This window comes from Hyaena hyaena, unplaced genomic scaffold (assembly GCF_003009895.1).
Source record: "Hyaena hyaena isolate Hyena2069 unplaced genomic scaffold, ASM300989v1 scaffold_69, whole genome shotgun sequence".
NCBI lineage: Eukaryota > Metazoa > Chordata > Mammalia > Carnivora > Hyaenidae > Hyaena > Hyaena hyaena.
In genome coordinates this window covers 374,845-389,486 of record NW_024080702.1, presented here as the reverse complement: position 1 = coordinate 389,486, position 14,642 = coordinate 374,845, and the positions used below count along the sequence as shown (strand labels likewise).

The 14,642-nt window shown below is 64.1% G+C and overlaps 1 protein-coding gene across 7 annotated transcripts in view; it reads right to left on the bottom strand.

Annotated features, from left to right (window-relative positions):
- Positions 1–627: 627 nt before the first annotated feature.
- TSNARE1 (t-SNARE domain containing 1) overlaps positions 628–14,642 on the bottom strand; it is a 95,854-nt gene continuing 81,839 nt past the window's right edge. For 2 of the 7 annotated variants that reach the window (XM_039232956.1, XM_039232957.1), the window contains exons 11-13: positions 10,422–10,494; positions 8,773–9,231; positions 628–1,867 (exon numbers count right to left, since the gene is read on the bottom strand). In XM_039232956.1, the coding sequence (XP_039088887.1) occupies positions 1,260–1,867; positions 8,773–9,231; positions 10,422–10,494 (1,140 nt within the window). In that variant the 3' untranslated portion in view covers positions 628–1,259. Of the gene's footprint in view, positions 1,868–3,630; positions 4,239–5,359; positions 5,443–8,772; positions 9,232–10,421; positions 10,495–14,642 lie in introns of those variants that run through there. The other 5 variants (XM_039232961.1, XM_039232962.1, XM_039232959.1 and 2 more) reach the window with 4 other exon arrangements.

Below are 14,642 nucleotides of genomic sequence, written 5' to 3'. Positions count from 1 at the left end.
GGCATCTGAGCAAGGCTGCAGAGGGCCAAGGGCACCACCTGCGCCCAGAGGGAGGGGCGGCGGCGAGGGCGGCCAGGCCGGGCCACAGGGAGCCGCTGGACAGATCAATAAAGAGCTTCGTCGTTCTGCAGACAAAGTCACCGACACGCTGCCGGCTCACGGTGAAAATGGAAAACCAGAAGAGCGTCCGGCCCGACGTGCCAGTGACACGGGCCGCGGCCCTCCTCCGTGCCGGGGCGTCCCCTGGAACCAGCCCACTGTCCAGCCCGTGCCAGCACTGCAGGCTTCTGCTTGAAGGCTTTTATCCACAAGGGTCAGATGGAGTAAAGGGGAGGCGGGCAGAGGACTCGAGGCCCAGGACCAGTGAGGCCCTGGGGTCAGGGGACCCCTGCCCTCCCCTCCTAGCCCCCAACAGCCTCCCTGCTGTGTGGCTGCAGCCCGAGCCCGGTCTGAGAGGGCCAGAGATTGGCACCAGCTCCCCGAGGGACCCCCCCCCAGGGGCAGATCTGAAAACCCAGCAAGCGCTCAGGGCTCCCTATGGGGCTGAACACATGGGCACAGCCCATCTCAGAGAACAGGACTGGGCTCCATCTTGTTGGTTTGCAAGCATCGTTACTGGATAGCCTTTCTCGTTGTTATTTTATGCTTATGTAGGAAAAATAATTCTTTTTGCAAGAAAAATCAGTAGGTACAAAATGGGATCCCGCCCCGTACAGTACTAGGTGGCACATATGCCCAGAAGTGTCCACAGACCTGGTCTAACGCTGGGCGGAGGTGACTGCCGGCTGCAAGACGTGGGTGCCTTGGGCAGAACCAAGAAAAGCGCAGGAGCCCAGCCCACCGAGTCCACGCATCCAGGGGGAGGGGCTTCCGGCGGGCCCTCCAGGTCACACCCTGGGGGCCTGCCTGACACCCCGCTGAACCAGCCCTCCAGGCCTGGGACACTGGGCCCGCTATAGCCCCTGTGGCGGCAGGGGGTGCTGGCTCCGTCCTCCAAGGCGCTCGGCAAGCCGGTGAGAGCGCGGGCTGGGAGTGAGGCCGGGCTCTGCCAGCGCCCCTTGGCCCCTTCCAGCCACAAGGTCCCTGAGTAAACTCCTGTCCAGGACCCGCCGACTGGCTCCGGAGCCTCTCCCTGCGCGAGTGTGTCCTGTGTCCTCGCTGGCTCCACCGAAGCCCCAACTCTGCCCTGCTGTCCCCCGGCCTGCCTCTCAGGAGGGCTGGGGTCCCTGCTCTGCGTGCAGCTCTCTGTGGGCCAGACCCTAGACCTCCTCCTCCACCTTCAGGATCATCCCTGAGAAGTCCTCCAGGCCCGGGTGGGAGCCCTGCGGGCTGCCCTGGGTGCCTTTGCTGGGCCCAGAGGCCACCCCGCCAGCAGGGGTGCCATCCAGGACTGTGGGTGAGGCTCCCCGGGCGGCGCAGGCCTCCACCAGTTTCCCGAGGGTCCGGTTGAGGGCCTCGACGCCGTCGGCCAGCCGCTGGCTCTGCTCGGCCAGGCGCTGCAGCAGCAGGTTCTGCTGGGCCATCAGCACGCTCTGCTGCTGCAACCAGTGGGACAGCAGGGCGCCCTGTCGCCGATGGGAGTCCAGCAGCCGCTGCTCAAACTCGGACACCTCTGCTGCGGGCCGCCCAGGGGGTGGGGGTGGCGCGGTGGAGGGTGGGGAGGGTGGGGAGGGTCCAAGGGCCCCTGGGATTGCAGCTGCAGGGGGCGCCGCGGCTAGGGAGGCCGGGGAGGTCGGTGGGGAGGGTGAGGAGGCAGGTGCAGGGACAGCTCCTCGTAGGTCCAGGGGGTCAGGTTCGGGCAGGCTTGGCCCATCCAGTGTCCGCAAGTGTAGCCACAGGCAGCTGGGGGCCTCATCTTCCTCGTCCGCTGGTGGGGGGAGACAGGAAATGTCAGCCTCCAACAGCTATGACTGGGGCAATACCTCAGAGGGACGGGGAGGTGACAGGTGGGGGGTGCTCTGCACATGGAGCCCCTTTGGTCTCCCGATGCCCCTCTGTGGGAGGCAGCAGCACCCATATGAGGAAACTGGGACTCAGAGGACGAGACTTCCTCTAGTAACACTTAAGTCCAAACCTCAGCCTGGCAAAGCCTCGGTGCTCAGCCCCCATGCTGCCATTTGTCTACACTCCACCCAGCTGGCTGCCCTCTACCATCTAGTCGTCCAGCTGTTCATCTACGCTTACCACCCACCGATCTATCTGCCCATCAATTTTTTTATCCATCGTCCATCTCCTTCCTTCATCTTCTTTCCTTATACTCATCCATCCATCGTCCATCCATCCATCCATTTACCCACACCTCTGTTCACCCATCCACCCACCCTTCTACTCATCCACCTACCCATGCCTGTCCACTCATCCATCCATCTAACCATCCATCCATCCACCCATCCATTTACCCACACCTCTGTCCATGCGTTCATGCATCCATCCACTCATCCATCTACCCATGCTTTTCCACTCCATCCAACCATCCATCCCCCATCCCCCATCCATCTGTGCATGCCCCTGTCCACCTAACCAGCTAGCCATCCATTTACCCATGTCTCCGTCCATCCATCCTTCCGTTCACCTTCCATCCACCCACCCATTTCCCCACACCTCTGTTTACCCATCCATCCACCACCCATCCATCCATCCTCCAGCTACTCATCCATCTACCCATGCCTGTCTACACGTTCATCCATCATCCATCCCTCCATCTTCTATTGACCCATCAATTTACCCACCCCTCCGTCTACCCATCATCATTCATCCTCCATCCACCTATCCATTTACCCTCACCTCTGTCCAACCATCCATCCATCAATCTTCCTTCATTCACCCATCCATCATCCATTCACTCATCCATCTACCCACAGCTCTGTGCACCCATCCATCCATCATCCATCCATCCTCCTTCTACCCATCTATCCATCCACGCCTCTGTCCATCCATCCATATTCATCCTCCACCCACGCATTCACTTACCTATCCCTCTGTCCATCCATCAATCTATGCCTCTGTTTATCCACCCATCACCAATCTATCTTCCATCCACCCATCCATTTACCCATGCCTCCATCCATCCATCCATCCATCCATCCATCCATCCATCCATCCACTTATCCATTTACCTATGGCTATTCCCCTATCCATCCATCCACCCTCCATCATCCACCCATCCATCCAGGCACCCACCCAACCTGTGGGTGCACTCCTCCAGCAAGTGGCTGTCCCAGGAGGGTGGGAGGGTGGACTTGAAGCAAGGCTTCCCCAGCACAGCACGGAAGCCCTGGACACGAGATCCTACAGCCTGGGCTCCAAAACCAGCTTTTCCTCCTGATACCTATGTGGCTTTGGGAAACACTTTTCTCTGGACCTTTAATCCTCAATCTGCATGTGAAGGGCCTGGCTGTGGGGATGACTAATCCTCCCTCGTCTGGATGTGGATGTTACACTGGCCAGCGCCCCTGGGAAACCCTGGACCTGAAACATGGGGCTGTGCCATGCCCTGTCTTGGTGGACGCTCCCATCCATCTGTCCAGTGGAGGTGAGTGGACAGACATTCCTACGTGGCAGCAGCCTTGGGCTGCATCTCCTCAGTCCGAGCCCCACTCACCTCCCCTAGAGCCCAGGGGCTCCTGCGTGGCCATGGCAATGGGGTGGTGGCAGCATCACCCCAGAGGAAAGGGTCCGGTGAGCAACATGGGCAGGGGTAGGGAGTCTGAGCCTGATGAGGGTCCACAGACACAGGCAGCCACCAGGCCACCTCCACCTCCTCCTGCAGCTCCTCCTCCTCTCGTCACACCTTCCTTCCGTGGTCCTGGCTTCGGCAGGTCCTTCTGATCAGATGGTGCAGGGCGTTCAGGGGGGAAGCCGGTGGGCTGGCTTGCTGTCGCCCCAGGAAGCCTCGGCAGGAGCTGCTGCTTGGAGTCATTCCCACCACGAGGTCCCGAGCTCCTGGCCAAGTCTGTTTTGCTTCATTTGCAGCCTGGACCTTCTACTCCGGGAGGTCCTGAGGACCCAGCCGGGTGGAGAGGTCCCAGTCGAGGGCCTGGCTGTCCTCAGTGTCCAAACTGGCAGGGGCGGTGGGCCGGGCAGTGAGCACCGACTCGGGGCCGACTCGCCTCTGCTCCTGCCTTGCAGACGAGCCCTTGGCACAGCCCGTTTCTTCTCCTGGCGCTGCAGTCACCAGCTCTCACGCGCGGCCAACTCTTAGGCGCCCTGACTTCAAGTCTGACGGCCGTTGACGGAGACTTCCCTGAGACCCCAGGGAACGAGAGTATCATCTGGCCGCCTCTCCCAGGAGCCCTCGGCTCCACCCCTGCCCGCCATGGCCCCGCACAGGGGTTGTGCTCCAGCCTGTGTGTGGCGTCCCGAGCTTGTGGGCAGCTCCTCCTTTGGCCTCTGAGCACAGTGTCATTTCTACCAAGACAATCCTACTTGGCCTTCAGGTTGGAGCTCGAGCCCCTGCAGCCCAGGGTCCTCCTCTCACCAGACTGGACCATCCACCCCTCCCCGCCCCTCCCTCAGGATGCCCGAGACAGACGGCTGAGCGACTGAGCGACGAGTGGAGGGCGGCTCCCCAGCCCTCCCCTACCCCCAGCCAGACGGAGGCCCACGCCCGCCTGGCCTGATCAGGTGCTCACGGGGTGGCCGCGTGTCAGCGTGCAGGCCCAGTGGCCGGTCCCCGAGGCTGTCCAAGCCCCATCTCCAGCAAAGAAAGGCCTGATCTTTGCTCTCACTCCCTCTGAGCTAGCCAGCCAGTCCCAAGCCAAGTTCCGATGGCCCCAAGAAGGGAGGCTCCCTCCCAGCCTCCAGCTCAGGCCAAAGGCAGAGCAGACATACAGGCACCTAGACTGCAGGTGCCGGAGCGGGAGGGTCAGAGGAGCCCTCTCCACGGCCGGTGCCCTCTAGGAAGGTGGCAGACACTGCCAGACACACCTTGCCCTTATGGGAAAGAGTCCACAGAGCTTTCCGTCGGGCACCTTGGCCAGCGTGCTCCTGGGAAGTGCCCACAGCAGTGAACCTCCTGGGCAGGCCCTGCTCACACTCTCGACCAATCCCCTGCCCTCCAGCTTCCACAGGGCCAGCTGGGCAAAGGCCCTGGCCACCTGCCTTTGCAGGGGTGCAGACAGTGGGTAGTGGTGCGCTGTGCCCTGGGGCAGGGGTGCAGACAGCAGGCGGTGGTGCGCGGCGCCCTGGGTGCAGACCCCGCCGTCCTGCCTCTCCCCTCCCGGACACCAGTCCGCCTTGACGCAGAGAAGACCCCGTGGGCGTGCCCCTCCCACGAACAGGGCTGGGCCTGGGCTTCCCAGGGAGACAGGGGACCGAGGGGGCCACGAGCCAGCAGGGCCGTCCCCTCGAGCTGACTTACTTGGTGCCGGCTGGCTCCAGCCGGGAGCTCGCTGGCCGCCTCTGTGTGCGAGGACGCAGCCTCAAGGCTGGCTTCAATACTATCTGCAAATCAAGACAACAGAAGCAATTACAGAGTGGAGACCCTGAGGGCACGCTGAGGGGGAGCCCGGGGAGCCCAGGCCCAGGGGCTGGGAGGGGGCCTGCCCCCTGTGGTCACCGGGGCCCCGTGCTGGCTTCACCAGAGGCCAGGCGAGGAGTCCAGCCTCCAGAGAAGCAGAGGCTGCAGGGCGCCACCCGAAGGTGCCCTGGGGGCAGGGTCAGCCCAAGCAGGAAAGGCGGAGGCGGCCTGGAAAGAGGCCTGGCCCCGCTACTTCTCTGCGCCCGCGGGCAGTCCTTCAACACTGACCACAGACCCTGCCTCTAAGAAGGGGCCAGAGCTTTCTGAGAACTGCGGGGTCCGGGTCCACTAACACAGATGCAGGGGGCTGGGCAGAGGCTCACGCGGGCCCCCGGCCTCCGGGCACTTCAGCGTGGGGCCTTGGACACGGGTGGGGTGGGGGGTGTCGACACGGCCCCGACAGGGCGCACCAGCAGCACACCTAAGCCACCCTCCCGAGGCCCGGAGCAGCCCCAGGAGACCAGAAAATTCCACTCAGCAATGCTGGCAGGGAAAAGGCAGCATCACGGAAACATGTGCCGAATTCATAACCAGAGGCACTGGGAACACGCGGCCAGGCGGCCCGGGCGACTGGTGAGTTGAGGCGTGACATTCACCCCCGGGGGAACTGGGTTTGATTCAGGGTGAAGGACACGGTTCCTCCTCTACCACCAGGGATCCTGGTAGTGGAGGCAGAGCGAGCATGTGGCCTGGCAGGAGGCGCTCTCCCCACAGACCGGCGGCCCTCACCGCTGCTACCAACACCCAGACTTCCCTCTCCGAGGAGCAGGACACAGGCTTTCAAACTCACGGACTTTGGTTAGGACTTCAGAGGCAGAAATAGGTAAATTCAAATCGTACATCTCCCCTGGGGTACCCTGGGCGCCACCTGAGCCGGGATACGAGGGAGGCCCAAGGCGGTGGGGGGAGGGGCAGAGAAGGTCCAGGTGAATGCAAAGGGCCGCCGGGCACAGCGCCCTCTGCCCAGGGGATTGCTCGGGGGGAGAGGTCTTCCCTGGGGTTCCCGCCCCTCTGCTTAAGTGCAGCCCCTCCATGCGGGGCCCCCCCAGAAGGAGAGCTTGATCCCTCCTTGCGCCGGGTCAGCCCTGCTCCTCCCGCAAATGCAGCACCGGCCCCCGGCGTCCATTCAGGCCCCTGCCCGGCTCCTGTGTCAGCAAGCCACCTTGCACCCCCAGGCCGTGGGCAGCGGCCCCACCTCGCTCCTGTTGAGGAAAGAGGCAGGTACACGGGGCGAGAACAGCGGCCACCACGCGCAGGACAGCAGGGTCACGGCCGTGCGGGCGCTGGAGGCTACGCCTTAGCTGGTCTTTCCCGTGCCCGGCCACCACAGTGCTGCCCCAGGACCCTGCGCTCAGGCTCCGACACTCCCCGGGCCGGTCTGCACCGAGCACAGGCCCTGGGGACGCCGTGAGCCAGCTCTGCCGGTAACACTGACCGGGGATGCGAGCGGTCCCCACAGGCGAAGCCCGGCTCACACCAGGAATAAGTGCACTCAGCACTCAGCCAGCAAAGCCCTCCCAGACCCCAGCTCTGCCTCTGGCCACTCACTCACGGCCAGCTCCCCCGTCCTGAGACCCAGGGGCGGCCAGGCGGCACCCCACTGGTCCCGATGCACGGTCTCTGCCTCACCCTGAAGATCCCCGGCCAGTGGAGGGCAGACATGCAGGAGGCCTCCACTTCCCCCAGGCCCCCAGTTGCCCGAGGGAACTGCCCTGCGGGGCCTCTGCTCTGGAGAGCTCCAGGGCCTCCAGGGCCCAGCCCGAGCCCCCGTCAGCACCGCTCCCCCAAACACTCACAGACAGCAGGGCAAGCACCTCAAGGTGCAGCCAGAGAGCTCCCTACAGCACCTCGGGCCACAGGCACCTTGTGGAGGCCCCACAGCCTGTCAGCTGGCTACCCTCACCCCTGCGCCTGGATGGGCCCCTGCAGGTCTGCCCATCCCAGCCCTGGGGCCAGTGCTGACCCAGACGGAGGGGGCCTTTGGTGGCAGTCTCCGCCTGCCCCGACCCCCCGCTGCCGTCAGGCTTGGTAGCCACCCCCACGCACACCCGTTGGGTGACAATCAGCACTGTCCCAGGAGGGACACTCACAGGAGGAGCCCACCATACTAAGAAAGCAGACAGTGGCTGTCCCCACAGGGGCAGCTGGGCCAGCAGGGCAGGCGGGGTCTTCTGGGCTGGACTGGGCCCCACCATGAGCCCGTTCTCTGAGCCGGCACAGGGGACCTTCAGGAGCAACAGAGCCACCGAGTTCCTGCCCTGCTCCAGGGCTGGGGCCTCAGGGGGTGGGTCCGGGCACAATGCCACCCACTGCCAGCACCCCCTCCAGTGTGCACACCCTGCACCCCACACCAGGTCTGGCCCTGCCTGTAAGGAAGGTAGGGTGCCCCCCGCCCCAGGCCCAGCCGTGACCAAGGCCCCCAGGCACATCCGCACGTCCACATGCAGCTCCCAACGGGTCCCCAGAAGCTCCGATCGGTCACCAGGCGTCTGTGGCCCTGACTGTCCACTCCGGGGCCTTCAAGCAGGAGCTGGTCCCGCCCCAGGCTTCATCCCCGACGTGCGTGCAGCAGCCGCCCGGGAAGCAAAGGGTCCATCTCGGCCGTGAGGAGGGGTGCAGCCCCTTTTGCAGACTGACCAGGACGTGAGGCGTCTTGAGGAGGAGGAGCGGCAGGAGGGAGCACAGCGGAGGCGGCACGGGGGTCCAGGCCGGCAGCGCTCTGGAGCCAGAGGCATCTGCGAGCGGCAGGAAGGCCCTGCTGGGCGCCCCGTGCTTTCCTCATCAGGCACAGAAACTTCCAGCAAAGGGTGGCTCTCTAGGCGGGCGCATGGGCTCAGAGAGGGGGTCAGTGTACCCTGGACTGCTCTGGGGGCTGAGGGACCCCAGGGAGAAGGGTCCCCACAATGAGCGCACAGGAAGGGGTCAGAGGTCAGGGGCAGTCTCCCCAGCTCCACTCCAGGGGACAGCAAGTGGAGCGTGGCCCCTCATCTTCTGTCCCCTGCGCCTCCAGAGGCACCTGGCTATGCTGTCGTGGTGGGGACACCCCCAGAAGGGTCCCGGCTTGGGGCCAGGATGAGCTGCCTTCCAGCCCCAGCTCCTTTGCTCCACAGGTGGGCCGGCCCCTCCCTGAACCCAGGCTCAGTTTCCCATCTGGAAGCAGAGAGGCTCCGCGTGGGAGGCGGTCGTCCCCACAGGCCCGCAGCCCTCCCTGGCGCGTCACGGCGGGGAGGCCCAGTGGGGGGGTGGACACTTACTTGGCAGGGGCTCAGTGGCCTGGCCCTCGCCTAGCGGGGCCGGGGCCGAGAAGGTCTCGGCCACCATGCGCTCGACAGGGGTGAGGACGAGGCCGGGGGCCGGCGGGTGCTCCGTCAGCTTCTTGCGCACGGCCCCACGCAGGTCCCGCCACTTGTGCTTGAGGTCGCCCAGGTCCCTCCGGCAGTAGCCCAGGGCGTTGACTGCCTGCAGGATCTTGCTCCACACACGGTGCTTCCGGGATGGCGTGGCCCGCAGCGCCCCGAACAGCAGCGGGTAGTGGCGGGCCACCCTCTGCACCAGCACCTCCGTCTCCTGGGGGCTGAAGTTGGGCTTCCGCGTCTTGGTGCGGGAGTGAGGGCCTTGCCGCAGGGGTGCACGCCCCTGCCCTGACCGGGGGGCCACCACAGCTGGCTCTGGGCTGCAGCTCTGCCGGCACTCGGCCCTGCCGCTGCTGGACCCTGGAAAGGCACCCGAGGCTGAGGGGGCAGACAGGCCGGGCAGCAGAGTGCCCCCAGGCTCGCGGCCCCAGGCGTCCACTGTCCCCACAGAAGTGCATGCGGGCCCCTGGCCACCATCCACCACGGTGGGCTCGCCTCCACCGGCACACGGTGGGATGCCGAAGTCCCAGCTACCCTGGTCCCCAGGCCCTGGCCCCGGTCGCCACCGGTCTGCTCTTGCCCATCCATCTCCCCTTCCCCACCTGAAGACGGCCCTCCTGATCAGCCCGTCACTGGGACCAAGTGACCATCTGGGTTACGTGTGGGTGTCCGTCTGCAGTGGACACACCCTGCGCACCCAGGACAGCGAGCCAGAGGTAGAGACAGAGGCGGTGGCAGTGCTGATGTGGACAGGCGGGAGGGGTGAGGAGGAGGGGCCCCCAGGCAGGCGCCTGTGGAGAGCGTGCCTCGAGGGCCTGCTGGAGCAAAGCCTTCCTGCAGCCCAGCCTCCAGGAAGGAGGGAAGGGCAAGCCTGCTGGGTGGCGGCCCCACCCTACCCTGGGGGTGCAGCACAGCCACAGCCATGGGGACTGGACCCAGAACCTTGGAACGGGGGTGCAGAGGCTGCCTGGGGGCTGACTGTGCTGGCCAGCGGCTCCGGGTACCCCACGCCTCTGGGCCAGAGAGCCACGGTCCCTCCCCCGCGCACTAGGGGGCCCAGGCACACAAGCAGTAGCAGGCCGAGGGGGACCGAGGTCCTCATGTGGAAGGAACAGAACCAGAAGGGATGCCAGCCTGCCCTTGGCACAGCCCTGCCCCCACCATGCCCATTTCCCAAGAAGCGGCCCCTCTAGGGTGATCCTGGGCTCCAATGGACTCTCTGCTGGGGCACCTGCCACAGCCTCGACCCCTCCCACACCCAGGACAGTTGGTCCTCGCCCTGGGGAGTCCTGGGGTGCGAGGAAGGCCCAGGGCGGGAAGCATGGAAGCCCGGGCTCTTCAATGAGCAGAATGGGTGGGCTGCCCTCTTGCATGAGGATCCCCAACCCCAGCCTTCCTGAGGGGCTGGGGAGGCCTGGGGACACAGGGAGGGAGGGCGGCAGATACTCAGACCCCTGGAACTGCTCTGGGTCCCATTCACCCAGGAGGCAGCCCCGCCCACACCTAGGGGAGAGGGCAATGGCTATATGGCAGGTGGCCCAGATACCTACCAATGGCATCTCCTTGCTCTGACACCATGGAAGCCAAATCTTTGATGATCTGATTTACATCCAACAAGTCACTCTGTGGAAACAAGAAGGCAGGTGTTAGGTGCAGTGAGCAAGCGCATGGACATCAGGGCGCTGAGTGAAAGCCAAGAAAGCCCAAGGTCCCCCTCCCCGTACCAAGTCAGAGACAGGGCTGGGATCTCAATACTGTTTCCTGACTCCAAGGCCAAACCCCACGGTCTCTGAGAGTCCCAGGGCTGTAAGCCCCTCACGGGGACAGAGGACCCCGGCTGGCTCTTGGAGGGCTGTAGTCGAGCACAGTCTGCACCTCCTATAGGCCCATCAGTGCTGTAGACGCCTTGTTGCCCAGACCTGCTTTGGGCTCCCTGACAGAAGGATGGTCCCTTTCCCTCTGCACAGCCGCCACCCGGCACAAGCCAGCACGCAGGTGCTACTCAATAAGTCCTGAAGCAGCAGGATGGATGGATGGATGGTTAGATGGATACATAGACGGATGAGGAGATGGCAGATGAGTAATGGATAGATAGACAAACAGATGGTAGATAGACAAACAGATGGTAGATAGATGGATGCATGGATAGACAGTGGATGAGTGGGTAGGTGGATGGACAGTGGATGGGCAAATGAACAGATGGTGGGTGGGATGGTGGATGGATGGTAGATGGATGGATGGATGGATGGATGGATGGATGGATGGGTGGATGGGTGGATGGATGGATGGGTGGGTGGTGGATGGATGGGTGGGTGGTGGATGGATGGATAGATGGGTGGCAGATGGACGGCAGTCCGACTGCTGCGGAAAGACTGAGTGACTTCATGAAGCTAGTGAACAAGATGAGGAGTAGAAATCTGGACGAGGAGGATGTGGGGTACCCCACTCAGCCATGCCTTGCATCCTCCATGCTCCCCAACTGTCTTAGCTCCATTTGCCAGGAAAGAAACAATGATGCTTGTGAAGGACACGGCCACACCACTCACGAGCCACATGCTGGAGGCATGTCACACATCATCACTGTCATACCTGGCAGCACCCCGAGACCAGGTCACAACACTCATCTGACAGTAAACGCTGTGGGCACTCAAGAGGGTCCATGGCCTCCAGGGTCTCTCAGAGAGGTGGGGCCTGGGACTGCCACCCATGCCCACTGGCTCCAAGGCCACGCTTTTTCTGAATGCCGTCCTGAAGGGAACAACTCCTCCACCAGGCAGCCAGGTGCCCCAGGCAAGACCGTTCACCTCGGAGCCAGGCTTCCTCACCTATCACATGAGCAAAACCAAAGCTTCCTCCTTGGGTGCCTGGCGTGAGGTCAGGGTTGAACCCCAGGCAGGGAAGGCTCCTCCAGGCCAGTGAGGGGGGGCGGGGGTGAGAACCCTGCCCCAGGCCCACCCACTCTACTGCTCATTCCGGAATCTAGATCGATTTCCACAGGGATCATTTCACCCACTGCAAAATATTACAGGGAAATTCACTTTCTTTTTAGGAGTGTTCTGGGAAGTGAAGCAATTAGCATGATCTCAAAGCCACATGTGCTCTCAGCTACAACTCAGGTACAGGTCTCACCACAGTGCGGGCAGACGGCCACCCTGCGGGAACGCGGCCTGTGGCCAGGAGGGTGGCAGCCAGTGTGGAGTCTGTGGGTCTTGGCACTGGGAACTGCAGCAGGTGGGTGGGTGCTGGGTGGCCTGGGTGAATGGGCCTGGGCCCATTTCTGGGGTCTTGGTCACCACAGCCTTCCCTGAGAGAGGCTACTGGCTGGGGGTTGGGGCAACCTAGGCTCCATCCTAACGTGGAGATGTCAAGGTCACAAGATAAAGGCTGTAGGCCCAGTGGGACCTCAGTCTGACTGCCTGCCGCTCAGATTCCCCGGTTCCCACCCCAACCCTGTCAGAGGCTGGGCACAGACTAGCCACACCCAACCCTGACCTTGCCACTGAGGCCTCTCTCACATGAGCCTGGCCCTGGATGTACTTGGACTTGGACTCTTGGGGGCCTCTCTAAGCTAACTTGGTCTCCCTTATTGGGTGTGAGCACGCCTTCCGGTACTCCCACTCTGCAGACAGGTCAGACAGGGAAACCAAGTCGCCAGCAGGTGGGGGGACTCTCCGGAGGGCGTGTGGCTGATAAATGCTGGAGCAGCAACACCTGACGCAGGTTAGCACCCACCTAGACGGCACCGTGGCAGTGACACAGGGAGGTCACCTGGTGCGGCCGCCTGCACAGCTGGGATCACTGTGCACGTATGGGGTCTCTTCCCACCGGCAGGGGCCACTGAGGGCCACCCCAGCCCTGCCTGGCCCACAGGGACACGGCCTTGGCAAAGGAGAGGGCGAAGAGGGACGCTGTGGAGCAGGGAACGGAGCCCGGGGCCCCCGCGGGGTCTGGCGGGGTAGCGGTGGCCGCAGTACTGTTGCTAGCACAGCGCCGACCCCAGTAACCTGGGACAGGCCCGGATGGAGCAGAGTCCCCAGTGCGGCCCACATCCTGGACGTCGGGGGAGACCTGCCTTGAAGATGTGGCGGCCAAGGCTGTCTTCCTACGTGCTGCAAACACACTCGTGCCGTGGCTGCCGGCGGGCCTTACCCACCTTCCCTGCCACACCCCACTCCTCCCAGGCCGCGGGCTCCTGCCACAAGGAGCCCTCCTGGCCCGGCATCTCAGGTGGGGGTGCCCACCCGGGTCCCTGCCCTCGCCCCCAGCCACGGCCGGGCCCACAGGTGGGGCTCTGACCGAGTGGCAGACAGAGCCACCTGGGCCTGCTGCCCGCTCCCGGCTGGCCCGGCGGACAGGCAACCCGCAGAGGCGGCATGTCTGCTGGCACGAGCGGAAGTTCTGGAGCCCTCGGTGCCCAGTGCGGCAGCATGGAGGAGGTGGCCTTATGTAGGTGACCCGCGCTGCACCACGTGTCGAGGGCGCCGGCACCTCAGGGCTGCATGCCTGGGAGGTTCCCACTCACTGGCCCCTTGGTCGTCAAGGTCACCTGTCACACACACCCTTTTTTCAAAATGCCCAGCACTCAGACCTCTGCCCCCCGCCTGAGCGCACAGCTCAGTTAACACTGCAGGAGCAAGGCCGGCCCTTGTCCCCAGCAGACCGTCCTGAGGCTCTGCTTCACCCCCCAGACCCGTGACACATGATGCTCAAAGTGACGCACTCAGTGACGCGTAAACAGAACGTTATCAGTCCTGAACACCTGCTCAGGCTGGGCCCCGGGCAACAGTGACGCTGAGAACTGCCCCCTCCCCACCCCTTCTGCGCTCTGGAAAATGCCCTCTGCAGAGAACCCCTCCCCGTGTGACTTAGACCCATTCCCCACATGGGACAGACTCAAGGACATCCCCTTGTTCACCTGCGACCAGGCCAGACCCACCCTGTGCAGAATGCTCACGCCCCCGGCCTGTCAGGACGAAAGGCCTGGGAACTGAGCCCAGTTTGTCTCCCACCCAGGCCTGGACACCTGCTGACCCAGACCCCCCCCCCACCAGCCTCCACCAGACACAAGGGGACCCCCACACCCCTGCTCTGGGGGTGTCTGCACATCCGAAGGCCCGTGTTCTCCTTACTGGAGAGAGCCCCTCATGACGATCCTTTGGACTAAAAACACTCCGTGCTCAACAAAGTAAGCGAGTCCTGTTGGGAAGGGACAAGGGGTGTGAGGGTGCCCCGAGGCCCCACGTGCTGCCGCTGGCCTCTGGCAGGGCTGAGGGCTGCGGGCACGGACGCGGGAGGGCAGGGACGCCATGAGGGGGCTGGGCTGACTGCCGGGCACCTGCGCAGGGCCAGCCTCAGGAGGTAAGCGGGATGCAGGCACCCACCCTGAGCAGCCGACAACACTATAGGGAGGGGCTGCATCCTGATGGCTTCCCTGCAGGGACCCCCACACACACGCCGTCCCCCTGCAGGGCCCCCCCACATATGCTGTCCCCCTGCAAGGCCCCCCCCACAGGCCAACCCCCTGCAGGCACCCCCATAGGCCGTCCCCCTGCAGGGACCCCCCCACAGGCCAACCCCCTGCAGAGCCCCCTCCACATGCCGTCCTCCTGCAGAGTCCCCCCCACAGGCCAACCCCCTACAGGGTCCCCCCCCACATGCCGTCCCCCTTCAGGGTCCCCCCCAACAGGCCATCCCCCTGCAGGGTCCCCCCCAGAGACTGTCCCCCTGGAGAGCCCCCCCACACACAGACTGTCCCCCTGCAGAGCCCCCAC